This window comes from Dermacentor variabilis, unplaced genomic scaffold (genome assembly GCF_050947875.1).
Source record: "Dermacentor variabilis isolate Ectoservices unplaced genomic scaffold, ASM5094787v1 scaffold_12, whole genome shotgun sequence".
NCBI classification, from domain to species: domain Eukaryota; kingdom Metazoa; phylum Arthropoda; class Arachnida; order Ixodida; family Ixodidae; genus Dermacentor; species Dermacentor variabilis.
Window position 1 is genome coordinate 52,201,835 of NW_027460280.1, and position 26,781 is coordinate 52,228,615.

The following is a 26,781-nucleotide window of genomic DNA, read 5'->3' on the forward strand; positions in this document are numbered from 1 at the left end:
ATCACTTTACCTGCGGTGCACAACAAGCTAATTGGCCTGTAATTAGCGACATGGAGCTTGGTACCAGATTTGTGCACAGGAATAACCTTAGCCAGCTTCCAATCCCTGGGAACGTCACCCTCTCGTAGACTAGTACGGAATATAATAAAGAGGAATTTTGAACACCATTCCGCGTATCTGGAAAGAAACGTGTTCGGAATATCATCTGGTCCAGATGATTTCTTTGTATTCAGGTGTAGAAGGGCGGAAAAAATGCCTTCTTCGCCTATGCTAAGATCGGGTACCTGGAAGCTGGTTGATCTGAAATTGATAGACGGACCACCACCACGCAGGAACACAGAAGAAAAATAGTCGTTGAATGTTGCCGCTATTTGTTGTCCGTCACTAACGTCCACGTCATTTATTGTCAATTTGTGTATGGGGTCCTTTTTTTGTGCTAGATAAGTCCAGAATTTTCGCGGGTCATTAATGAGGAAGTTGTGCAGTTTTACATTAATGAATTGGAATTTTGATTGTCTTATTTGATTTCTTAGCTCTCTACGAAGTGACGCCACAGTACTGTGTGCAGCCCTCGAAATGTTACGGGAAAGTCCGCTTACGCGACGTTTTAGGTGAATTATTTCTCGTGTAATCCATGGACTGTGGCTATGAATTTTCTTTTTCTTCAGCGGGACGTACCGATGAATACACATATGTACCGTACTTTTAAAGTTCAACCACAATTCATTCGGACTTGTGTGGCCTTTACACAAGTCCGTATGTAATCACACAAATTGTAAATTCCAATATATGTACCATGAGGTAATTAGATAAACGCCTCATTAGTGATTTTATGTTAATTAGTCGATGATCCATTTCAATTTTTCGTGCAAGTAATGTCCCCCTCTCCGAGTAGACCAGCTCATGGACTAGAACTGTGCTATCTGCCACAGACAATTTTTTTTTAAATTCTGAAAGTGTTCGCTGAAACACTCGTATATACGTATAGGTGTAAAATATACAGGGTGTCCCAGCTAATTTTAGCCAGAGTTTCAATATATGCAAATTCCAGGTAGCCGATAGAACAAAGGTGATCTTGTTTGCCGTCGCTTGGAGCGTGAAAGAAGCCCGCAAATGCGCGCAGAATTGCCGCGCGACTGGCCGCTCGAGGCACTTTTCGTGTATTCGCGGCCTTCTTTCACGCTCGGAAAAACACGTTTATGTAGCATGTATTCAGCAACAGAAAGCTGTATCGGGTGTTTTTCATGTCGCTCTACAATTTTCTCATTCACACTCTTCATTTAATTATATTTGAGAAGTTGATTAAATAATTAGGACTGATTATCTAATCAAGCGGAATGGAAAACAAATCATTTGAGTATCTCCAAGTTACGACAAACAGCATTACCTTGTTTCTGTCCAGCTACGTAGCATTCGCAAATTTTTATACTCTGGCTAAAGTTGTCTGGGACACCCCGTACATACAGGTTGTCCCACATAATTTGAGCCAAAGTTTTAAAAATGAAAGGCACTCCAGACGCGAGTTGAACCGAATGCATAATGTTGGCACTGGTCTACAGTTACTCAGGCTATCTTTTTTTATTTTCCCCTTAACTAACGAATTAGTTATGTTTAATTATTCAACTTTTTAAGTATTGACTGCATACCCCAAGTGTGATACGCAAAGTTGTAGAGCACCTTGAGCAACCTCTCAATAACTTGTTTCCAACACAATATATTTCACGTGGTCATTTCTTCCACGTTCCAAAGAAAGCCCGTGAAATATGAAAAAAATATAACGTGACGAGGCGCTTGCGGCTCTGTTATTGTGTTGCTCTCAAGCGTGCGATGGATGAACAAGGTCGGCTGCAGCGAGACTGGCCCGCGACAGGGCGTTATGTCTGGTTTAGGTATCTGGAATGCATCATGTAACCGCGCAAACAACAAAGGACAAAGAAGGAAACACACAGGACAGGCGCGGAACTTCAACTGAGTTCTTTGTCCTTTGTTGTTTGCGCGGTTACATGATGCATTCCAATGTCGACCACCAGCTAGCCCGCCTATACCTGTTAATTAGGTATCTGGGCATGCGGTTCTTATCGCATGACGGTGTGCAAATGCGTGCTGCTGGCCGTGCGATGCCGAAGGGATGCCGGCGGGCGTGCCGGCCAAGCAATGGGCCCATGCCGTCCATTCCATTGCTGCGGAAATAGTTCGTGCAGCCATTTGCAAGCTTTGCTGCTGCCGTGCGCGGGAGCACCATCATGCTGATACCAAATATCCTTGATCCTAGCCAATGGAACTTCGCAAAGAAAATTCTCAAGCACCCCATCAAGGATGTCGTTGACGTATGTTTCGCCTGTAAGCGTGTTATCAAAAAACACGGGGCCAATGATAGTGCCACCGTAAATTCCACACCACACATTAACCGATCACTGATATTGGTGACGTGTCTTCAAAACCCGGTGAGGGTTTTCGTCGCTCCAATAGTGAGCGTTGCGGATGTTCACTTGGGCATTACGTGAGAAGGTAGCTTCATCGGACCACAGTATTTTGTTAACAAAGCCTGGGTCCTCTTCCGTCTTGATCCAGTTTGCAAAGTCCTTTCGATTTTCGAAATCGCGAGGCTCCAACGTCTGGTGCAGATGCACGTGGTACGGATGAAGTTGCCTCTTCTTAAGTACCCTCCACACTGAAGACTGACACTCCAGCTTCAGCACCCACACTACAAACACTTGCATGTGGGTCTGAAGAAAACTTTGTAAGAATATCTATCGCCACGTCCTCGCCCAGGATTGAAGATTTACGTCGTTTCTTCGCAAGAGTCCCAGTCTGTCTCAGCGTTTCATATGCACGCCCAATTGTCATTGAGCTCGGACGCGTACTCGCAGATGCCAGCGTTGAAATAGCTCAACTGCGCCCCTTCTATGTCCACTTGACGCACCTAGAGCCAAAACCATATCCGTTCTTTCTTCATTGGAGTGAGCCATATCTGCTGCTCAACGTTGGTCGCAGCCAAATATCGTTGCTGTGGAGAACACGCGGGGATGCGGGCATACGGGGATACGCAGGTAGGGGGGCAGTGCCCGTCCTGCACCCCCCCCCCCCGGTAAGTACGCCTATGGTAAATAATAACGAAGGTAAATCTGTGGATCTTGTTGCGCATGTTTCTTCATGTGAGTGTGAGCCACGATTTGGTGAAACGCGCATCGGCTCAAACGGCACGTTCGGCTTCAGAAGAGTTTTTCATAAATACGAATAAAAAGCCCTGAGCCTTGGCTTTGCTTGTTTTCGGCCGAAGTCAGTGTTTTGGAGTCTCTATTGTGGACAGTGCGCTACGAGCTATCACGCTGAAGTGTACGTGGTTCCGAAGCTTTATGGAGCATGCGCGGCGACGGTATATACCCGTGGGCACCAACATTACCAATGGTAGTGATCGCTCGTGTGCAAAGGGGGCGACCTTTCTTGGGGGTTTGTGTGCGCGCGATTGCGTGCGTTTACGTGAGTGCGCTTTTCCTGCGCTACGAAGCTGTTACTAAGTGCTATAAGCCGGTCAGGCCTTGAAATGGACATGTGGCATTCTGCACGCACATTCCATCACAAACATTTAGCTTTGAGGGCGTGTGCTCTGTGTTAGACAGCGTCTACAAGATCTCACTGGAAGTTCATCGCACAGTCATGTAACATCTCTCCTAAACGAATGGCGTACTTCTAAGTAATAAAGAGAATTGGCCCAAACCTTCGTCTTTTACTGTTTTTCTTCTTCCTTTCTTTTTTCTCTCTTTTTTTTTTCTGGTGACAACACGTTAGGGTACCTTTAGCGGCAACAATATGGAAAGCAACCCGAATGTATTTTCGGAATTTGATCATCCGCTTCCGATGATTAAATTTTTCACCACGCGATAACGGAGCTATACATTTACGACTGACATTGAGGTCTTCATGAAACGTACTTGAGACAATGAGCATAGTACGGTTATCGCGAACCATATACATAGATACGCTCACGCCGGCCGACACCGCGCCGAAAATACGTAATTATAAGTGCCCAATATAGCGATTTTCGTAACGAATCGGGTACGAGTATTCGTAGAAAATTGCCTTAGAATATCGAACCGGATAACAAATATTTTTTTTAATATGTGTGAATAAGGGCAAAATGGGCAGATGAGAAAATTTAACAGAACAATTTCGTTATTAAAGCATTTAATTGGTTTTCCAGGTATACAGATGATAAATCAGCGTAAGCTCAGCCCAGGGGCTCGTAAAGGAGCCAAACGTGTAAGATCTCCGCGGTTTGGTTAGCGGAAACATTTTTATTTGTTGTCTGCAAGAGACAAGCATACATTGCCACTGGGAAACATCGAGTGGGATGCGATGTGTGAAGTGAAAAAGCTTGGTGCACGTGACTGGTGGCTGCATAGAAGACGACGACGAGCGGCGGAACTTGGCGCGAGCGCGCCGCGCGCCGTAACATAAAAAAATAAAGAAACAAGGCACCAATCAGCGAGGACCACGCTGCACCCGCGGAGAAGCAAAAGAAAAGAAAAAGAAGAAGGGAGAGGTGATGAAACGAAGGCGAGTGTTCAAATTGTTAAATCCCTTGTTCTTTAAACACCTAATTTAACCACCCGATTCATGGCGAATCCCCCGCTGTGGTTGTGTGCCACAGCCACTCAGGACAACAACAACAAGGTGACACGTCGGCCTTTCGACGAAGGTGAGGCGGCTAGGGCGGCAGAGCTGGTCAAGCTTGATATGGCGCTTGGGCTCACGAGGCCCCTACTGAGCGGGCCCTGGTTTTCCCAACGGCCTTGCGTCCTCCGACAACAGGCTGCACGGCCTTCGGCTGCTCGCTGGAAGCAGGGCGACGCGGCACGGAAGAGCGGGGTGCCAGGTGCCTGGACTTGAACACCGAGACTTGATCGCTGCGTGACTTCTGGAGAGCCTGGGAATATCGGGCTGTGACCGCTTCTCGATGCCAAGACGACAGTCGAGCCGATCTTCGTGTCAGCCTCATGGAACTAACTGGCTGCTGACCTCCGGCCCCCCGCTTCAATCTGCAGGTGCTTTCCTGGATTGGACTCCGCAAAGAGCATCTTCGTAGTTAACCGGTGAACTGTTTACTTGCCCATTTTGTTAATTTCTGTTGTGATAACGTTACAACTTTGTTCAGTTCTAATTTCCCTAGCTTTTTATGAGTCTTGCATCTTGTATATGTTTGTTTATACTTTTAATGTAAATCCTAGTTAGTGTGACGCTTTAAGAGGAAGCTTTAGCTCGGGCCCAACTCCGACGCGGCCTATTCAAATACATGTAAAACGCAAAAACGTTTTTATGAGATAACCCCTGGACCGATTTTGATGAAATTTGTTGCATTTGAAAGAGAAAGTTAAATTCTAGTGACTGTTGGAAGCGGAATTTCGATTTAGAACTTGAATTTTCTTAGAACGATTTTCAAATATTTGACCGTTTGAAAAATATAGAAGCACGAAGTTTACAAATTCATAGCTCTGCATCAAGAACAGATATCGCGGTTCTGTAAACGGCATCCATTAGATCATTCAAAGCGGACAAATTCAATATGATATTTTACATCTTACGTGAATTTGTTACGTTGGTTACAATGGTTTTGCAAAAGTTGTATTTCCCTACGAATAAATTTTTTTATATTCATGCGTAACATATCAATTTTGTCCGCTTTAAACGTACTATTAGATGCAATTCACAGAATTGTATTATCATTCTTAGTGGTTGAGTTACAGAGTTGTAAACTTGATAGTTTCGTTTTTTGAAAATTTACGATTTTTGCCAATTTTTAATAAAAAATTGACGACCTAACTCAAAAATTCGAAACCAACAGTCACTAGATTTTAGGTTTGTCTCTTGAATGCAACAAACCTCGTCAAATTTGGTGTAGTGGTTGCCGAGAAAAACGAATTCTCCTTTTACATGTATTTAAATAGGAGCACTCGAGCTAAAGCTTCCTCTTAAACTGTAAGTGTGTCGTGTAGTCTTTTGTTGATAGGTCATCTTGCGTGTGTTTACAGATAGCCTTGTCTATTTCATACGGAGGCAAAAGCTCGGATTCGTTTTCTCTTATTCTTAAACAAACCTAATGTCCAGGGGAAGCCCTCATCAAAACATAGCATGGATGCGGAGGCCGTGAGGGAGAAGGGGAAGTGGGGGGGGGGGGGGGGGGGATTTCTGCACGTTCAATTTCTTGTCGTCGCAGAAGTGGCAGCTTATCTCCCAGGCACTGGGGTCTCAGAATAGAATACTGGGGGGCGAGTTGATTAACGTTCAATTGTTTGGCCTACCCCCTCTGGATCCGCCAGCTACGCGTGGTGCATGACCACGTATACACTATAGGCCCGCTATTGTACAAGTCAAATTACCGTATTTGCGCGATTCTACCGCGTCACCGATTGTAACGCGCTGTTATATTACCGCCAAGATATCCCCTTAAAATAACTTGGTGCCGATTCTACCGCGCACATAAAGCAACGAAACCCGAGTCGACGCGTACCACGTTGAAACGATTTTATGGAACATCCAAAGGCACATAAACACGCAGCTTAATCTTAGCGGCTAGTCGGTGTCGGAGTCCGACGACACTTCCTTTTCGCTGTCTACCGACCACAGAAAGTCCTCTTCAGTTCCATTTATTGCATTAGAAATGTCACACTTCTGGAGGCTCGCGCGACTATATATCATCTGCGTGAGGGCATTACACTACATTCCACGCACCAATGGCGCCAGCTTGCGATGTGTCCAAGAGTCGCTTTCTTCTCGAGGAGGTTATATAAACTATGTAATCTCTTTGGGCTAGCTACCTTGCATTGAGCTTTCTTCTTTCTTTTTTTGTAAGAAACAGTTTCGTTTTTGATATTGAGTAGAATTAGTTACGATTGTAACGTCATATTTCATATTCAACGTCATATTCGACGTCATATGATCGAATAGAATACTAATTATTCGACTTGTATCTGAAATATCTAATATTCGTATAGCTATCAGAAATTCGTTCCATATGGTTGCTGTTTTACTCCCAAGTGATCGAAAGCATTCCGTCCGCTGTATATCCAAATAATGTCTCAGCATCTGTGTCAGGCTCCTTAAATTTGACCACGTGCATTGATAAAAGCAACCACCAGGAGCTCGGGTTTTGAGTTTCCACGCGAGCCCTTTGCTCGCGTGGAAAATGGTTTTTGCAAGCCCCTTCGGTAAAACAGGCGAACAGCCAAAGAAGCGCATAGAAAAATAATAATGCTTGAATTAGTTACATGGGATGCCCCATCTAATGTTATCCAAGCTCCTAAACGAGAAAAAAAATCACAGTTCCGCTGGAAAGGCGAAGCACCGATTGCGATAGCAAATCATAGTACATAGCTGTACGAAGTAAGAATAGTAGTTTTATCGGCCATATAAACTTGTAAACATTCGCTTACTAAATAACTTAACAATGATAGAATGTGTAAGCGTGACTAAACGAGGACGTAGAAACAGACACACGGAGACGGCGCTGTCTTTGTGTGTCTGCTTCTTTCTACGTCCTTGTTCAGTCGCGCTTACGCATTCTATCATGCATTCAAACCAGCTAGTCCGTCAACATGTTTTAACTAAATTGACCAGCACGGTGTCACGCGCGCACAGGTAAACATGAACACACATCGCTCGATGACAGCGGAAACTGTCTGTGAAAACGCTGGAGTTAGGAATCGCGGCAGGAGCCGCGAGCCAATTGACCTCCGCGCATATCAATCAATCAATCAAGTTTTATTTTCACCGCAGACAGTACATTGTTACTGCGAAAATAGGGGGCCAGAGAAAAAAGCTGCATCTGTGCAGCTTGACTAAGCTCTAGCCACCCGTACAACAGCACTGACACGACGATTTATTATCTTGATTCAGTTATATAAACGAATCAGCAAATAAACGATCAGGCAGTCCGATCACAAATGACAACTACGAGAACAATTAGAAGCATAAGCAGTTTCAATAAAGTCAAACAAACAGGTCAAATAAGGTTTTGTTAGTAAGGGCCAGAACGTTCACACCTTTCCGGTCTAGCTCATTTAGTGTAGTTGCCAGGGCGTAGTCAAGTTTTTCTTTCCCATAATGGGTGCGCGAGGAGGGAACGTAGTATGGCGGTTGATATCGGAATGGGTAGGAAATTGTACTTTTGCTGAGATTTGATAATTCTTGGAATAGTTCCGCCCTACCTAATGTGGCGTTTTTATAGGTTCTTAATAATTTGTATTTGTATATATCGTGGATTTTTAGAATTTTATGTTTGTGAAAGAGTGGTTCTGTGTGTTCTAAGAACGAGGAATTTTCTATTGATCTAAGTGCTTTTTTCTGAATAAGGAAGAGTTTCTGCAAGTTGAATGCTGTCGTGTTTCCCCATATTAGCATGCAGTAATGTAAGTGAGAGTTAAAGAGGGCAAAATATAACATCTTTTTAATGCTGACTGGAAAAGTGCGACGGTTCTGGCTTAATACACCGGCGGCTCTACTTAATTTTGGTAATAAAGTTTTCACATGTTCATTCCAAGACATGTTTTCTGAAAAAATGACACCTAGAATTTTAACAAACTTTTCTATTTTAATTTTGAATGGCCCGAGAGCAATATGGTCGTCTATATTTTCTAAGGTACCTGGGGTGCGAAACAACACACACTTAGTTTTTGACTCATTAAGAATTAGCCTATTGTTCTGGCACGAAATCAGCAAGTTGTGACAGAACGCACTTCCCTTTTGTCTTACAGTATCAATATGTCGCTTCAACGCGTACGAAACGACGAAAGCACAGTGCATACGAAGCTACCGGCGCTACGCGCACTCTGCAAACATCGCAGATCGCTTTGAAGATGAGGCCCGCGCGGGCGCGCACTTTAGCCACGTCGCAGACCGCTTTCAGGACACACGACCGCCGGCAACGCGTCCCTATATACGGCCTCAGCCAAAGGCGTCTACTACGGCGTCCGCGATTCGCATGGCCAACGCCGCAGTAGTCGCCGCGGTTGTGTCCACTCTGTACGGAGCGGCGGGCGGGGAGGACATCGAGGCACCATAGCAGCCGCCAGAGAAGAACGCCCCTCCGCCCTCGCCTCACTCCCCTGCCTCGCGCGCCACAGGAGAGCGCACGCATCCGGGCCGCGTTCCTCGCTCGCGCACGCGAGATTGAACGGCGTTCGCCGACTCACCCTCGCGCGCTTTCACTCATACGGTACCTCACGACGACGGCGACGGCACAAATCCGCCTGGAGTGCCCATATAGTTGCTATCGCAATAAAAGAAAAGATTAAAAATAAACACGGTACAAGATACAACCATAAGGCCTACGGTGTTCAGTTCTCAAATCTGTGTCAAACGAATACAGTAGATTTTATGATTGTATCTACCACCATGTATTTTAAATAGTTTTTTCCTCATTATATAATAAATTTATTTATTTATTTATTTATTTATTTATTTATTTATTTATTTACATATATTACTATGTTAAAATAATTTAATGGACCTCACCAGATTAAAAAAGCAAGGCTGTAACCACGTAGACTGAGGAATTGAGATACTAAGCGCAATATTAAATTCACGTTTGCGCTCAAATTGGTGATGTTAGACTCGCGGTATCCTGTGGTGACAAGTCACGGTGACGGTTGTATATAACGTGAGTCCCAGCTAACGTTAGGCAGTCTGCTAAAAGACAAAAAAGAACTATTTAAAAATACGGTGCGTTCTATATATATATATATATATATATATATATATATATATATATATATATATATATATATATATATATATATATATATATATATATAGTCCCGAGTCAATTTTCGAAGATATAGACACCCAACACCCAATGTGTTGATGCCCCGTAGGGGCGTCTGCGTCAACAGGCGTTTGGTGTGTTGCGACACCACGGACCCGAGCACACGAGGGTTGGACCCTCCCGCGTGTAGCCGTGCGCGGCTTAGCCGTGTCTGGGGAAAAGGGGATCCTGGGGGTTGAGCCGACGCTGGGTGTTTGGACCTTTAAGGCCCCCCGGCGGAGGCAACACACCTCTTTGGCCTCTGCTTCACGTAGACGGCACCCCTGACTGACCCACCCGGAGGAAATCGGTAGTTGCCTTTTCCTGTCTCTCTCCCTCCCTCTAGCCTTCGTCTTTCTCTGACCTTCCACCTTTCCTGTCTTCTCCTGGCTTCCTTTTACTTCCATTTTTTCCAGGCAGCAAGGGTTAACCCTGTGTGAATAGCCAACCTAGGTTATTTCATATTTGGTTATAGTGATAACGTACAGCTGGCGTTTACAGGACCTGTTCTTACAGTCCCTGTAGCGTCCCCTTGTAGGACTCCACGGTGGGTGGCTGGCGTTATTGCCGGAAATTCAATCCCTTTATGGCAACCTCCTTCCCTCCGCTTCTTGATCGTCCTCAGAAAAGTGGGCGCACCGATGAAGTATTCCAGTTTTTTGGTTGGCAAAAAGAATCTTTCCCTCGTTTTCATGTAATCCACTCTGAAAAACCAGCTAAACCAATTCGAACAATATCACCATTCCTTGTTTCTAAGACATTGACTGAAGTCTTTGGTCTAGGATATAAGGCGTCGAGGATGGCAAGCGGTGATTTCCTCTTGGAACTCCGCGATCAGAAACATTATGAGAAATTGACAAAACTAGTGTCATTTGGGGAAACCCAAGTAATTGTAACCCCGCACCGTACGATGAACACAAGCCGCGGTGTTGTCTCGGACGATGACTTGCTGGAGCTCACTGAGGATGAACTCTTGGAGGGCTTCAGTGGCCAGAATGTTATCAATGTTAAAAGAATTAATATCAGGCGTGACAGCAAAGAAATCAAGACCAAACACCTTATATTCACATTCGGCTCAAGTATTCTGCCCGAGTCTGTAGAGGCCGGGTACATCAAGCTCCGTGTCAGGCCATATGTGCCAAATCCCCTCAGATGTTTCAAATGCTAACGTTTCGGCCACAGTTCGCAGAGCTGCCGAGGCCGTCAAACCTGTGCGAAATGCAGTGCCCTTGAACACGTCACTGAAGCTTGTAAGAACTCTCTCCACTGTGTAAACAGTGACGGGAATCACGCCGCGTACTCGCGGTCGTGCCCCTCCTGGAAGAAGGAAAAAGAAATTGTAACGATAAAAGTGAAAGAGAATATATCGTTCAAAGAGGCACGAAGGCGGGTAGCATACCTGCCAAAGAAAAGCTTTGCCGAAGTGGCGCGTCAGGGGGCAGCGTCACAACGGCCTCCGGCGGCTGTCCGACCCACAAACAGTGAGTCGGCAGTTACGCCATCTGCCCCCACGGTGCTCGCAGCTAGCGCTGCTCCACCAACCGAGGAGAAGGGACCATCAACCCCGAAGGTGGGCGCAGCCGAGGCTGCCCCAACCTCCCCGGCCCCTTCCAGCGCTGGCAACAGCCGGCGCAGCCAAATCCCACAAGGTGCCCCATCGACCTCCGGGCAGGTGGGCGCAGGGGTCTTGCCCTCCAAGGCAGGACTCTCTCTTGTAACTTCTCGCTCGCAAGAGCACGTGTCCTGCGCCTCACAATAGGCAATGGACACGTCACTTGTCCTCAAGGCGCACCAAACGCCTAAGGAGCGGCGAGGCTCCCTCGAACGCTCCAGAAAGGGCAGAACCCCCGATACAGGGCCTCGAAAGAGCTCAGTAACCTAAGGCATCACCTCCGTTTCCATAAACAAAGCACTTATTTCCTTTCAATATGGATACACAAATTATTCAATGGAACGTTAGAGGTCTTAGGAACCTTGATGACGTGCAAGAGCTTATCCAAAAGTGCTTTGTCTGCAGGAAACACACTTAAAACCACAACACACAAACTTTCTCCGACCGTATGTCAAGTTCCGCAAAGATCGCGATGATGCTGTCGTATCATCAGGCGGTGTTGCGATTCTTATTCATAAAAGTATTTCCTGTCAGCGTTTACAGCTACAAACGCCCCTTGAAGCAGTGGCGGTTCGAGCTGTTCTTCTAAACAAACTCGTCACCATTTGCTCGCTTTACGTACCCCCACACTACAAATTAAACAAACATGAATTTCAGTCATTTATAGACGAATTGCCAGAACCTTATGTTGTTCTTGGCGATTTCAATGCGCACAGCTCCCTGTGGGGCGACTCTCGTATAGATGCGCGAGGTCGTCTTGTTGAACAGTTCCTTTTTTTCTTCTGGTGCGTGCCTTCTGAATAATAAGAAACCCACTTATTACTGTCTTACAAACAATACCTTTTCTTCAATTGATCTGAGCATAGTTTCCCCGTCCATACTGCCTGAACTCGAATAGGAAGTTACGAACAATCCTTACGGAAGTGACCACTTCCCCATACTATTAAGAACACTTAAAGAAAACGAATAACCACCACAGGCTCCCAGGTGGAAGATTGACACAGCAGACTGGGAGAAATTCCGAAACTTAACTAGTATATCATGGGATGACATGTCTTCTTTAGAAATCGATGCTGCTGTGGAGTACTTCACAGCCTTCATAATAGATGCTGCATCTAAATGCATACGTGAAGTAAGTGGCTCGGCATGCAAACGGCATGTCCCGTGGTGGAACGATGAATGCAGAATCGTACGTAGGAGTCAGAACAAAGCGTGGTTGTTGCTACGCGCTTCGCCCAATGCAGAAAATCTTGTCAACTTTAGAAAAGTAAAGTCCAAAGGCAGGAGAACCCGCCGACAGGCTAGAAGAGAAACGTGGGAGAAGTTTTTATCAAGTATAAACTCCTATACAGATGAGGCCAAAGTCTGGAACAGGGTAAATAGAATTAGAGGGCGACAAACATATTCACTCCCTCTAGTAAATACACAGGGCGATACACTGCAAGATCAGGCAAACTCACTTGGGGAGCACTTTGAGAGCGTATCAAGTTCAAATCATTATTCGCAATCTTTCCTGAAATATAAACAAATAGAAGAACGTAAGCCATTAACAAGAAAATGTCGAGAGAATGAGCCTTACAACCGTCCTTTTAGTATTGCCGAATTGAGAGCTGCCTTGAGCGCATGCAAGAGCTCCGCACCAGGATCTGATAGAATTATGTATGAAATCCTCAAAAACTTACACAATGACACGCAAGTTACACTACTCACACTTTTCAACACCATCTTGGATGCAGGGTACCTTCCAACCGCATGGAAGGAAGCCATTGTGGTCCCTGTTTTGAAACAAGGCAAAGACTCTTCCTTAGTGGCAAGTTACCGCCCGATAGCCCTCACAAGTTGCATTTGTAAGGTGTTTGAAAAAAATGATAAATCGGCGACTCATTCATTTCCTTGAACAGAGCAAAATGCTTGATCCTTATCAGTGCGGCTTCCGAGAAGGGCGCTCCACAACCGATCATCTCGTACGTGTTGAAGGGAATATCCGGGACGCATTTATACATAAACAGTTCTTCCTATCGATATTTCTCGATATGGAAAAGGCGTATGACACAACGTGGCGTTACGGAATCTTAAGAGACCTGTCAGAAATGGGCATCCACGGTAATATGCTTAACATAATAGAAAGCTATCTGCCCAATCGTACCTTCCGGGTAAAAGTTGGCAATGCACTCTCACGTCCTTTTATGCAAGAAACGGGTGTACCCCAAGGAGGCGTGCTCAGCTGCACGCTCTTTATCGTGAAGATGAAAACGCTTCGCGCTTCATTACCACCGGCCATCTTTTACTCTGTCTACGCGGACGACATTCAAATAGGTTTCAAATCTTGTAACCTCGCAGTCTGCGAGAGACAGGTGCAGCATGGCCTGAACAAAGTGTCAATGTGGGCAGACAGGAATGGATTTAAGATCAATACTAGCAAAAGCTCTTGTGTTCTTTTTACAAGAAAGAGAGGACTTATCCCAGATCCTTGCATAGAACTGCATGGACAACAGATACCTGTAAACAAAGAACACAAATTTCTAGGTGTCATACTTGACTACAGACTCACTTTCGTCTCCCACATTAAACATCTTAAAGAAAAATGTCTAAAAACAATGAACATAATGAAACTTCTATCCCAGACTACATGGGGTAGTGACAGGAAGTGTTTAATGAATCTCTATAAAAGCCTCATTCGATCACGACTAGACTATGGTGCCGTGATTCATCACTCTTCCGCCCCGAGCGCACTAAAGATGCTAGACCCAGTCCACCATCCAGGAATCCGACTGGCCACTGGCGCTTTCAGAACGAGTCCCATACAAAGTTTATATGTAGAATCGAACGAGTGGTCACTTCATCTGCAGAGAACATACATCAGCCAAACATATTTTCTAAAGTCCACTCAAATCCTCAACATCCGTGTTTTCATACCGTTAACGAGATGACATGCTACACTCTTTCGTAATCGTCCCTCCGTAAGACAGCCTTTCTCGCTGCGTGTGAGGGAGCTTAGTCATGAAATGCATGTCCCACTCCTCGAGCTTCGCCTAATGCATCCAGCCAAGCTGCTCCCTCCTTGGGAGTGGCAGCTGATACAATGCGATATATCTTTCATGCAAGTTACAAAACACGCTTCAGAGATTGAAATCCAAATGCATTTCCGGGAACTACAGCACAAACACTCCTGCACGGAGTTCTACACAGACGCATCGAAGACACACGACGGGGTGTCCTATGCAGCCGTCGGCCCATGCTTCTCGGAATCCGACGTACTGCATCCGGAAACTAGTATCTTTACGGCTGAGGCTTACGCACTGCTGTCGGCCGTAAAGCATATAAATAAATCAAAACTCCAGACAGTTATATATACGGACTCCCTCAGTGTTGTGAAGGCCTTGATGTCTTTCTGTAATCCCAAAAATCCTGTAATTAATGAACTCTACTCCGTACTGTGTAAAGCATATATATCTACCCAACATGTGATTATAGGCTGGGTGCCTGGACATAGGGGCATCGAGGGAAACGTTCTAGCGGACCAGATGACCACATCAATTTCATTGCATGCAGTTAATCCTACTGCTTCGGTCCCTGTCACAGACCTGAAACCTTTCTTAAGAAGGAAACTTCGAAACCACTGGCAACGCATGTGGGACGAAGAAATAAATAATAAGCTGCATGTAATGAAGCCACAATTAGGTTTCTGGCCTTCCGTAACAAAATCACGCCGGACAGATGTCCTATTCTGTCGTCTAAGAATAGGACACACATTTGGCACACATAACTTTTTACTCACCGGAAACGAGCCTCCAACCTGTGGTAGATGCGGGGAGAGGCTAACCGTCCTCCACGTCCTTGTGGAGTGTCGAGCAGCCGAATCTGAAAGAAAGAAGTATTTTCCCCTAGCATACCGGCAGCACATCCCCCTTCATCCTGGAATGTTACTCGGCCCAGAACCGCTCTTTGACACCAACGCAGTCCTGGGCTTCCTGAAAGATGTTGTATTACATGTTATTAGCCCCACACACTCGTAGCGTCTCCTCTCTTTAGAGGATGCCGCTGTGATAGCTGTTTCATATAGCACATGCCTCTAGGCTCTTGTATTTCAAGGGCCCTGGCGAGGCAGTGGTGCTCCAGATAATTTCACCATCTATTTTCTGCATTGCATCATTCTTTCACGATGGATTTTATTGCACATAGAACGCGTCATTTGTCATTGACATAATCTTATTACAGATAGATTCTACGCACTCTAGAGCGACTATATTTAAGGCCCCTTTACAGCCACTTTACATTAACCCCATAGAACTCATAACTACATTGCGAACTCATCACCACTGCCTTGGCGCTGTTTGGCCACACTTGGCCCTTGCGCCAATAAACACTACATATCATCATCAATGTGTTGATGAACTGAATGACTACAGTTTGAACGTTGTTGTCAAGTGGTGGAGGTAATTGAAAATGGTTGTTGCTGCGATGGCACAGACCACATGATATTCGACAGTTTCATTATAGCGGTGCTAGGCGTAAGTTGTTTCAACACACTCGGTGTTAGATCATTCCTCCAAGTGTTGTAGGCAAACTCGGCAGAACACACATAGGGTAGACAAGTAAGCGTTTACGCATTTAAAATGCGCATCGTACTAATTATACTTTTGTCAGCGTCTTTGCACTGGTTTTGCTTAACAACAAAAAACAAAAACATAGACGTTTCACCTCCTATGCGGGTGGCATCATCACTACACAAATGGTCCAATAGAGCAGAATGCATCCTATTTGTCTATGAAGCAGCCGTAAATATCCTGCAGGGGGCCATGGTTAGAATTGCAGGGCGACTGATCACGATGGATAAACCATGATTCCGCCGATTTTCTAGCGCACCATCGCTGCTCTCGTGCCAACGTTTTCACATTATTAAAATCAAACACGTGTCTTTGCACGTGTGTCATGCGTTCCTTTCGTGACGATCTTCATGTGTTCGTCGAGACGCGTACCATGTCGCCTCCCAGCCTCGCCAATATAGCTGCCGTCGATCGCAGTCGGAGTAAATCCATATGCAGTGCAAAGACGTTGACAAGTGTGAATTCCCCTGGCTTTTGAAATATTTTTCCGTTGTCTTTTAGCTCGCGTGAGTCCGAAAATAGCTGAATATAAGCATGCTTTTTGAAAAGTATAGTGACAGTTGCACTTGGACAGAGCTGCGCTTTTTTGCGACTTCAATGGTCTGTAAACTTAGTACTGCCGCCGTCAGAAGCTGCGGTTAGAACAACGCCAGCGACGACAGCGCCAACGCGATGGGCAGCGATAACAAAGCTAACTAGTTCATTCACGATTGCGTTCGCATTCCTCTCTTTATATCTAGTAGGGATGACTTTGCAACGAGCGTCAGCTGATGGGCAACAGAAAAGCGCCGCTTTATTTTCGTGCATTTCTTTTCTTCTTTTCGCTGTAGTATGACAAAAGTGATTTCAACGACAGTAAACGCTAGCGTTTCGTGACAGCTTTTGAGCCAGCGTGACCAGCCGTGGCCGTTGCAGTTTCAAACCATTTGAACAGATAAGATGTGCAGGTGGAAGAGAGAGAAAAAAAAGTGTGCTTTCTAGGAATACTTCGAACCGTTACTTCTGAAATATTTAGCACACAGGAAATGTGGCAAGGTGAAAAAAAGCAACCAGCAAGATAAGTGTTTGTTTTTTGCCTTGTCGCCTTCCTGTATCGTCTTCTGGCTGCTCATCATGGACTTCGGGAAGTCGCACAAGTTTTTGTTTTTCGTGGCAAATTTATGTGCCGCTTCGACAGCGCATCGTGTCTGAGAGCTGGGCTAGCTGGAATAGTCGGTGTGACTCCGTGATGTGAAATATAGCGCAAAACTGCGTGTGCAGTGATTCCGTGAATAGCGCAGTGCGTTCGAAGTTCGAAGTAGGGCGCATTTAGCGCGGCAGGGATACGGAAGACATTTTTTTGGATTTTTTGACTTGGTGAGTATACTGCAAGCAGGGATGTACAGGTTTGACATTTTCATTGTCTGTGCCTTTCGTCGGAGACTGTACTAGAAGATTTTCTGTTGTGGTCTGGGTACGTTTCGTTTGCACGACTGATTGCGCCAATGTAGTTTAACTACATCTATGCGCGAAAGCTGTTCGGATCATTTTTCTTCATCTACGCTTGTCAGCCACTAGCGGCAGTGTGTTTACTTAACGCCAAGAAAAAAGGGCGGGCGTTCTACTTGAGCTTAGGTTATAAACTGAAAGCATGTTGATCGTCTCTCTCTCACACACTCACACGCAAACCCACAAACAAAAAAAGAAGAGAGAAAAAACTCACAGGCGAGAATTTTCGCCCTACGAAAGCATGAATAATACATAGAATACAGCCTCACTTTGTCATCGCGGTTATGTATGCAACTGGGAAATTGCATTGCGGAGTTCATTACTTTTGTGAACGGCGAAATGCCAACTGCGAACCCGTTTTATTAATTTGTATTGCGCAATAAGCGTGGTAAAACTACTGTTGTTTCGTTTAATATGCACTGTTCAGGCGTCAACTGTATTGCATGTTTTATTTCCTCGTAATAAGTGAAGGAGGGCAGATTTCGAACTATTGATTATGTCCACTGGCGGCGGTCACCCAAAGATTTCCTGCACAGCATCACTTGCTCGTATTTACTCGCACTCTCCGTACATCTGCCGACAACAGCGTTTGCTCCTTTGCATGCATTGTATAGCTGTAGTGTACATGCACTGCTCTGCGCTGTATATACACCCCACAGAAACTGCCTCAAGAAGACAAGCTAACGACACAAAATCTGATGCGTCTCTGGACATACATGAGGCCCTTTCGTTTCGCATTGAGTTGTATACAGGGGCCTTGCAGTGACCGTTATGTGGTTAGCTTATGGGATTTCGCCCCGGGGAACCCCGCGTATACCGCCAAATGCGCCGCGGAGCATTGCGGGGTGCCCACATTGCCTCCTCGGAACGACGACTCTGTCAAGGTAACGGAAATAAATGATACGTAACATCGAATTGAAGGAAAATAAATCCAGGAGCGGCTGTGTTACGCCGCGGCTTTCTCGCCTTAATAAAAGAGGTCAGGAGGTGACGTTCAAGCATTCTAATTATACTGAGTGCTGTCTTAAATTCATAACTTCGCGGCAAGTCAGTTTTGCGCTGCCTTCGAGGTGGCTGCGTTTTCTATTGCACCAGAATATCTTGGTAGCTGTTCTTCCCGTGGTATTGCGATGCTGCCGCTTGCCTCCGGACATGCGGCATGCACTGCGCATGAGTTGACATGCACGGAACAAGCCGAGCTCGTTATGTAGAATTCTAGTATCCGAATTCTCTACTCGTAACCGGCGAATTCCGTCGGCTACGTGAGATAGCCGGTTTCGCTATGTGTGCGAGAGAAGGGGGAGCGCAGCGTCCTGGCGTGAGCCGGCTTTCCAACACATGCAAACTTTACACTTGCACTGCGTTATGGTAGCTGCATGCAGGCTGTTTCACAACACACGTGCGAATAGCAAATTCGCGGCGCTTGGCGATGAAGCCTGCGTCAAGGGTGGGAGATAAACATGCACCTTTTGTTCAGCTTGCTAACACGAAGGAGAGTCCAAAGCACGCATTATTGATAAACTCTGGTAGTAATCGTCGTCACGAAAGTGGTTAGAGCACAGTACTGTTGTTCTTGAGCGCTTGAAGTTGTTTCGCTTTACAGCAGCCTCCCACTTAGCTGAAAGCTTCTTGTCTTGCGGGAACTAATGGAACATCGGAACATCGTCGCGGCCGCTGGTGTTCGTGCAACCGTAGGCTGCACAGAGCGCCGGCACGATCGGCCTATAAGTTCAACCAATGCCTCCTTTACTAGATGCCTGCCGCGTGAGCCGAGAAGCTGGTTCCTGCCCCTTTCCTCTTTACTCTTCCCCACCCGGGTTAACCCGGGTCGGCTGCGAGCGCTAGCTGCGGTGGCCGCTGCAAACCTAAATCACGTAGCCATGCCTCCGAGATTTTAGCGGCGTCTGATGCGTTCCCGGAGGCACAGGACCCACAGTCTCTGGTCAAGCCATTGGTCGAGCGCGCGCCAGCCTAGTAATCGTCACTTCCTCCGCAACAGGAAGTGGGTCGGCTGCGAGCGCCGTCTCTCCGCGACTACCCTGAACTACGGGAACCTCCGCTCCAATAGGAAGACTAGCGACGCGGCAGGCATCTAGTAAAGGAGGCATTGGTTCAACTGATGCTGCGCACGTCAACTACCGCTCTATATACACACAAACAAAGGAATGTAGGGTCGAGCGAAGCAGATTAGGGCGGCACGCACGCAAAAATAAGCACGGTCAGGCACGGTCTCGGAGACTGCGAAGGAACGGAACACCAGTGCTGACGTCACTATACGCCGTGGTTTCCGGTCTCCGCTCGCATCGTCAGCAGCAGCGCGCGGCGCTCGACGCGGGGTGGAGCTACAGCTCAATTTTAACCGACGATTACGTCGCTCCTAAGTGAAAAATCGCCCCCCCCCCCCCCAAGATTTTACCTACATCGTTTATAAGGTTCCCGCATCCGTATGAGCGTCTTATTGAATTCGACAGACTCTTCAGCTTCCCTTTAAAGAGCATTGAGGGCGTGAATGGTAAAGTGCGCGCTCCACAACCGCCGTCGGTAATGGCGCTGTCTTAGCTGGACCATCGCCTCCTCTTTTTAGATGCGGCCCGATCGGGGCGACTAAGGGCCGATTTACGCTCGAGCCGCCCATCGCCGCAAGCCGCACCGCACGCTTGAGGTCGCGCGAAAAATTTCACCTATCCAGCACTTGCGCACAAATTACCATTTACACTGTGTGCACAGTGTATACCTCACACATTGTAAACTGAAATTTGTGCACAAGTGTTTGATACGTGCAATATCTCGCGCGACCGCACGCGTGCGGTGCGGCTTGCGGCGATGGGCGGCTCGAGCGTAAATCGGCCCTAAGCCACTCACCACCCTCTCCTATCGTCCTTTCCTACTCTCACCGTCGTCTAGCGTTCGCGCCTGCTTTGCGGTCTTGTGGGAGAGTGTCATCTGGGTGGCGCCTCACGACGGAATTCGGAGAAAAACTGAGAGACGCGTGCCAACCTGACAAACCTCTTCACTGCAACGGCTGCGGCGCGCGCTCAGACGCAAGCGTAACGCAAGCAGTCGTGCCATCTGGGTGTAGCATCGCATCACAGCAACTCACTTAAAACTAAGGCGCATCAACGGCTCCCATTGGGCATGGGGTCTCATACAGTAATTACTACAGGGAACGCTGGCGTTAGTGTCTACGGGAGCTGCAACGGGAGCGATCCAGCATGGGAATTATGGGAAGTAAATGGGTTTTCTGGGCTTCGTCCTTTTGGCTTCACACGGCTTCGTGACTTTGTTAACACGTCATTTTCAACTCTGTACTGCGTAATAAATAATTAAATTAGTATTATTAAAAATTGTCTCACGGCAGGGTTCGAACACAGGACCTCTAGCACAGAAGACGGACATTGACACCATTACGCCACGGACGCATGCATCGACAAGTGATGTGAAGCGCCCTTATGAATTTATCGCGGGCTTGCCAGCGCCTTGAGACGCTTGATGCGTTTCGATTTGGCCGCCTCAACAAGCTCAATCGTTGCGATTAGTAGCGATCGTGTGTGTTCGCAGCGTCCTCTGCACTTCGAAGAGTATAGATTGCTCTGAAACGTGCGACAATGAAGGCATATAAAGTGTAATAAATAAAGCCATAAGAACGTCTGAATCCACAAGCACGAAGATCAGACAAATCCATGTACTTCCCATAATTCCCATGGTGGCTGAACTATTGCAGCGCCAGAGTTCCCTCTTATCGTACGAAACTCTAAGCCCTCTAATACAGTGTGGCAAACTCTGCAATTGGGGAGCGAGCGATTGCGCTGGCATTGACAAACATAGTGGAGGCGATGGCTCTACAACGATACGATACAGCAGGCACCGGAAACAATGGCTGACGAAATATCCGTTTTATTTATTTTTTTGCTTTCTTAGAGGAAAACTGCTACAGCATAGTTGGCAGGGTAAATGTTGACCAGTGTAAATAAATAACTATCAAAGAACTGAACGACGCAGTCCACGCAGCCATTCGTTCTTGAAAAAAAAATTAATTCTATCTTACGTGTGGCGCCACGTCGTACGGTGATGTCTGCGACTGATTAAAAATCCGAATTATCACGTAAAGTTTCGTAGAAAACTCTACTATTCATGTCACGTTATAAGAGTGCATATTCTCACCGTACAGATGGGCCAAAAATTTATCTGGCTGCGTTTGGTGAGAATGACCTCTGCAGAGGCATTGTCGCAGCATATGTCCTGGTGTCCTGGTCAACAAGTGGCGCCTGTCTTGAGCAACCATCGTCATCGCCACCTTCATCGACGCATGTCGCAGCAAATACTTCGGCCCATCTTCGACCTGGCATAAATCAAACAGCCGTCAGAGAGGACACTACCTGGACCACTTAGGCTAAGTCAAATCATCACCGAATCATGTCAAGTTTTCCTGGAAGCACCTATGAGCGGTACTTGGTGTCTATCTTTGTGGAAATTGATGAGCGCGACAGGGGCTTCATCAATGCGGCCCAGCTACATCTGGCGCTGATGTCCAGCATAACTTATCTACGGTACCGCGTCATATCTCAGAAGACCGCGAGGATGCTGATGACCGTGGTCGACCGAGAGCGCAGGGGCATCATAAACATGCAGCAGTTCTTCTTGCTGTATCGAATTGTCTTCGCCTTGTGGAGATCCTTCCGACAGTACGACCCAAACAACTCTGGATGGATTAGGCACGTCGACCTCCGAGCTGCAATGGCGTGCAACCGCCTCCAGTTCACGGATTACCAACTGAACGAGGTGCTGGGCTACGACAGCACCAGAGGATGGATCAGCCTTGACCACTACCTTCAACTCTGTGCTATGGGCATTCTCGCTCGCCTTGTGACCCGTTAGTCTTGGATCGTCCAAAGACTTGGGCATCTGAAGTCCCGGATTGTCCAATATGTTGGGTCGTCCGCAGCATTATTTTACGTAATCTATAATTGATTTTGGAGGGCTAAGCCAGCCTAAATGCGTGTAATTCAATAAAAACAACCAAAAACTGCCAAGAAGGTTTCTCGAGTTTTCCTTACTCTTCGCGCATGCACAATGCGCGGTACGCAACGGATGGAGTTTACAGGACGAAAGGCGGAAATGGCTTAGCTTCTTCATCCACTAAGGTACGTGTGGCGTCTCTCATAGTCTATGACCTATGTAGCGTTGAGAGGTAAATCAGCCTCGTAGCTGGCGCTGCCGTGGTATCTTAGCGGTGTGCGCTAAGGTACCACGGCATGACTGTATAGTTATGCTAGAGAGAGCAAGTAGCTCATAAAGTCATCGCACCTAACAGCTTAACGATCTAAGCAACACATTAACGTGAGTGAAGTTTGCGCAGTATTTCCACACACACATACACATGCACGCACGTACATACGCACACACGGGTCACATTATAAGCACGGAAATGATGAAACGTACTTTTTTTTCAGTAAAACAACAAAGTTAAACGCCAGTTCTTTGCCAGATAGGTGACTATATATACTAGAGCAATGTTTGTCAGTAAGAAATAAGGACATGAGAAGGTTAACGTTGTACATAGTATATACCTGACGTGACGAACGCAGCTTCTCACTGTGTACACTGCTACGGATAGCTTGCGTCAATGTCATGGAGACGCGGCAGTGACGCTGTTGGCGTCTGTGCCAATGTCATAGAGACGCGGCGGTGACGCTGCTGGCGTCTATGCCAATGTCATAGAGACGCGGCGGTGACGCTGCTGGCGTCTGTGCCAATGTCATAGAGACGCGGCGGTGACGCTGCTGGCGTCTGTGCCAATGTCATAAAGACGTGGCGGTGACGCTGCTGGCGTCTGTGCCAATGTCATAGAGACGCGGCGGTGACGCTGCTGGCGTCTGTGCCAATGTCATAGAGACGCGGCGGTGACGCTGCTGGCGTCTATGCCAATGTCATAGAGACGCGGCGGTGACGCTACTGGCGTCTGTGCCAATGTCCGAGACGCGGCGGTGACGCTGCTGGCGTCTGTGCCAATGTCATAGAGACGCGGCGGTGACGCTGCTGGCGTCTGTGCCAATGTCATAGAGACGCGGCGGTGACGCTGCTGGCGTCTGTGCCAATGTCATAGAAACGCGGCAGTGACGCTGCTGGCGTCTATGCCAATGTCATAGAGACGCGGCGGTGACGCTGCTGGCGTCTGTGCCATTGTCATAGAGACGTGGCGGTGACGCTGCTGGCGTCTGTGCCAATGTCATAGAGACGCGGCGGCGACGCTGCTGGCGTCTGTGCCAATGTCATAGAAACGCGGCGGTGACGCTGCTGGCGTCTGTGCCAACGTCAGAGACGTGGCGGTGACGCTGCTGGCGTCTGTGCCAATGTCATAGAGACGTGGCGGTGACGCTGCTGGCGTCTGTGCCAATGTCATAGAGACGCGGCGGTGACGCTGCTGGCGTCTGTGCCTATGTCATAGATACGCGGCGGTGACGCTGCTGGCGTCTGTGCTAGAGCAATGGCGGAACCGGCAGAACCGCCGCGCGATACGCCAACAGAAGCAGTTTCTCACCGTGCTTGTTGTCCAACTTGGCGGTTACGATGGCGTCACGTGCAAGCTATATATATACATATAACTTGCATGTGACGTCAAGGACGCTTCTCACAGTGCGGGTTCTCTTATATGGCAGCTATGACGCTGCTGGGGGAGGGGGGCGCTACCGGGCTTCATCCCACCCCTCCGAAATTTTTCCTGCCGGCGCCCTGCTCCCTTTTATGCCTGGCACGTCGCCTAAGAACAAAGGCGCATATCCTTCGAACGCCCACTCCAAACAAGTACAGTACGCAGCCTTCAAGCAGACCAAGGGCCTGATCAAGGTAATAGCGTATTATTGTGCATCAAGCATGGGAAACTTAACAGGAAATAATGGAACCTTAGCTCCGCCCCCCCCCCCCCGAAAACAATCTTAGCTGCTGATGTCGTCAGTGTATTATAGTCACTCTCATGGGTAACCTGCTTCAATGTCACGGAGACGCAGTCGGAACGCTGCTGTCATGTGTGCCAGAACCACTGCAAAACCACCGCACGCGACGCCAACAGACGCAGTGTCTCACCTTACTGGTTCTTCAGCATGACGTCGCCCTCCCCTACCCCCCTGAACGCGTAGGGGGGGGGGCGTTGAGTATGAGTACACAAGGTTGACTATGAGTGTATGAACGCTATGCTGTGATTTAAGCCCAGACCACATTTACGCTTGCATGCGCATGCCCACGCATGCGCACACGGTGGGGCGCGACTCGCAGGCATCGAAACGCGGCGCGGTCATGCTGAACAGATCCACTCTGTTACCCATGGAGGAAGGATAAAGTTAGGAGGGAGCATTACGTCACGCAGCCAGCCTTGGCAAGCGAACGCTCCGTGAGGGCAATCCCTTTGCTCACTGTCGGCTCAACATGTGACCTCTTGCGTCGAAATCACAGAGCAAACATCGAGATTTGCCGAGACGTTTGGTTCCCAGTTTATTCGGTGCGCGCTTATTAGGCTGCCCTGCCGTGGCTCTGTCTACAGAACGGGAGCACTAAAACCAACCGCGCACTTTGACGTGACGATCACGTGTTGGGCCGACAGGTTTGGCTTCAATCGCGTTGCGCGATGCTCCCTCGATCGTAAGTTTTAACGCGATAGCGTTAAAGGCCCCGTGTCGCAGAAAATCCGGCGTCGGCGTTCAGCGTCGGACGTCGTTTCGGCAAAAAGATTTTCGAACCAGCAATACCCAGGCCGTCCGTGTGGCGTAAGGAAGTTATTGCACTAATTGAACTTCTCAAGCCAAAATATGTCGAAAAATCGTAAAGTACGACTTACGCAACCTACAGACATAATAGCGTCGGATTGTAATTTCGCTATACGAGAAAACATAATTCTGTTACGCGAAAGCTCAACCCCGTTTTCCAGCGTTTCTACAATCCAACCGGCCACGGCGTCCGCCATTTGCATGCGCCAGCGCGTGGAGGCCACGGAGTGGCGCGCCTGGTTCCTTGCAATACCTCCAGAAGGCGCTCGCCTCCGCCACGTCGCGGCCCAACCGCATTTCTAGGCCGCATTTCTACCAGAAAGCCCGCATTCGTGCATAGCGTTCGCGGCCAGCGTTTCCCGGTAAACATTACAGTTACATATGTTCCAGTTGCCGGGAAGTGGGAGCATTCAGGGATCTTTTAATGCTATCGCGTTCCACTCTCAAAGTCGAATCTTAAGCGTCCTCCATCTTTTTTTTTCCTTCTCCATGCTGTTATCGCATAGCTAGCGCGTGCTCGGCTGCCTCGCGTCGGCGCGTCTGGCTACGCAGCTACGGCGTGGTACAAACAATGAGGCAGATTTATATCGATCATGCGAGAAAGCACATTTTGTTTCCTTTTTGTGCTGATCTAACATCTTCAAACATGTAACGATTATGTTCATAGATATTAACGTATTTTGAAACACTGTCAGTAACAAAGCACGAAGTGGCGTCTGCCAAGGGGCCCAGTAAGCAAGCGCTGTCGCGTGTCTCCTGTCACAGCTCCTGTAGACGCCAACCAGGTGTTCCTATGGCCAACCGTCATTCCTCGCGAAGTACGGCAGGGGCAAGGCACATAGACGCAAGAATGCGCGCGTCGACAAGCGTACGTCTCCTCTGGTACTACATGGAGGGTTCCTGCTATTCGATTTCTAGGACTTGTCTGCGAAATTAGCGATATTTTTTTACGCTAATGTGTAGGCACTTCGTGCCCGCACTGAGCCTGGTGTTCTGTGAACTGCGTTATCCTGATATTAGTCGTGGAGACATTGGATACAAGCTCATTTTTGTAATTCAAACAAAATTAATTCTGTGAGCGCTTCCATGTCTGCCCCCCGCGCGTCGTGTCGACCATCGACCAAAAGACGCTTGGGAAAATATGAGAGGCAGCTTATATGCGATGTTCTCCATATAGCCGGTGACAACCTAAGAGTAACAAACAAGCTCCACTGGAGCTTCACCGACCCAGCCTGAGTCAGCTTACAGCTTGACTTTGCTAATGTAAATGCTGGGCTAATTGTAAAATAAAAGCTCCTTGTTCCAAGCTAAAATATTATCTTTGGTTGATCTAGCCTTAATGTCAGGGTCACCATAAAATCTGCCCTAGACTTTCATGCTTCATCCTGAAAGGCACAAAGACAGGTATCTACGATAAAAACAGCTCTTTTAAACACGCAATACCGCTTGGCGTCAGCGAAATAAGCGAGCCTTATGGGTTGTATATAATGTGTGTATAACTGGAGTGTGCTCCTACTG

At 47.4% G+C, this 26,781-nt stretch overlaps 1 protein-coding gene across 2 annotated transcripts; it reads left to right on the forward strand.

Moving 5' to 3' along the window:
• The first annotated feature begins 4,567 nt into the window (after positions 1-4,567).
• On the forward strand, positions 4,568-22,533 carry LOC142566259 (sorcin-like). Of its 2 annotated transcripts, none has more exons than XM_075677107.1 (2): positions 4,568-5,093; positions 21,675-22,533. In XM_075677107.1, exon 2 carries the CDS (start codon positions 21,920-21,922, stop codon positions 22,379-22,381), a length of 462 nt encoding a protein of 153 aa, XP_075533222.1. In that variant the 5' UTR covers positions 4,568-5,093; positions 21,675-21,919; the 3' UTR covers positions 22,382-22,533. The 2 variants fall into 2 exon arrangements, with proteins under 2 accessions (XP_075533222.1, XP_075533221.1); XM_075677106.1 differs by lacking the exon at positions 4,568-5,093 and adding an exon at positions 16,805-17,374.
• The last annotated feature ends 4,248 nt before the right edge of the window (positions 22,534-26,781 follow it).

Excerpts from the sequence above, each read along its gene's own strand:
- LOC142566259 (XM_075677107.1), top strand. The coding sequence starts at position 21,920 with ATGTCAAGTTTTCCTGGAAGCACCTATGAGCGGTACTTGGTGTCTATC.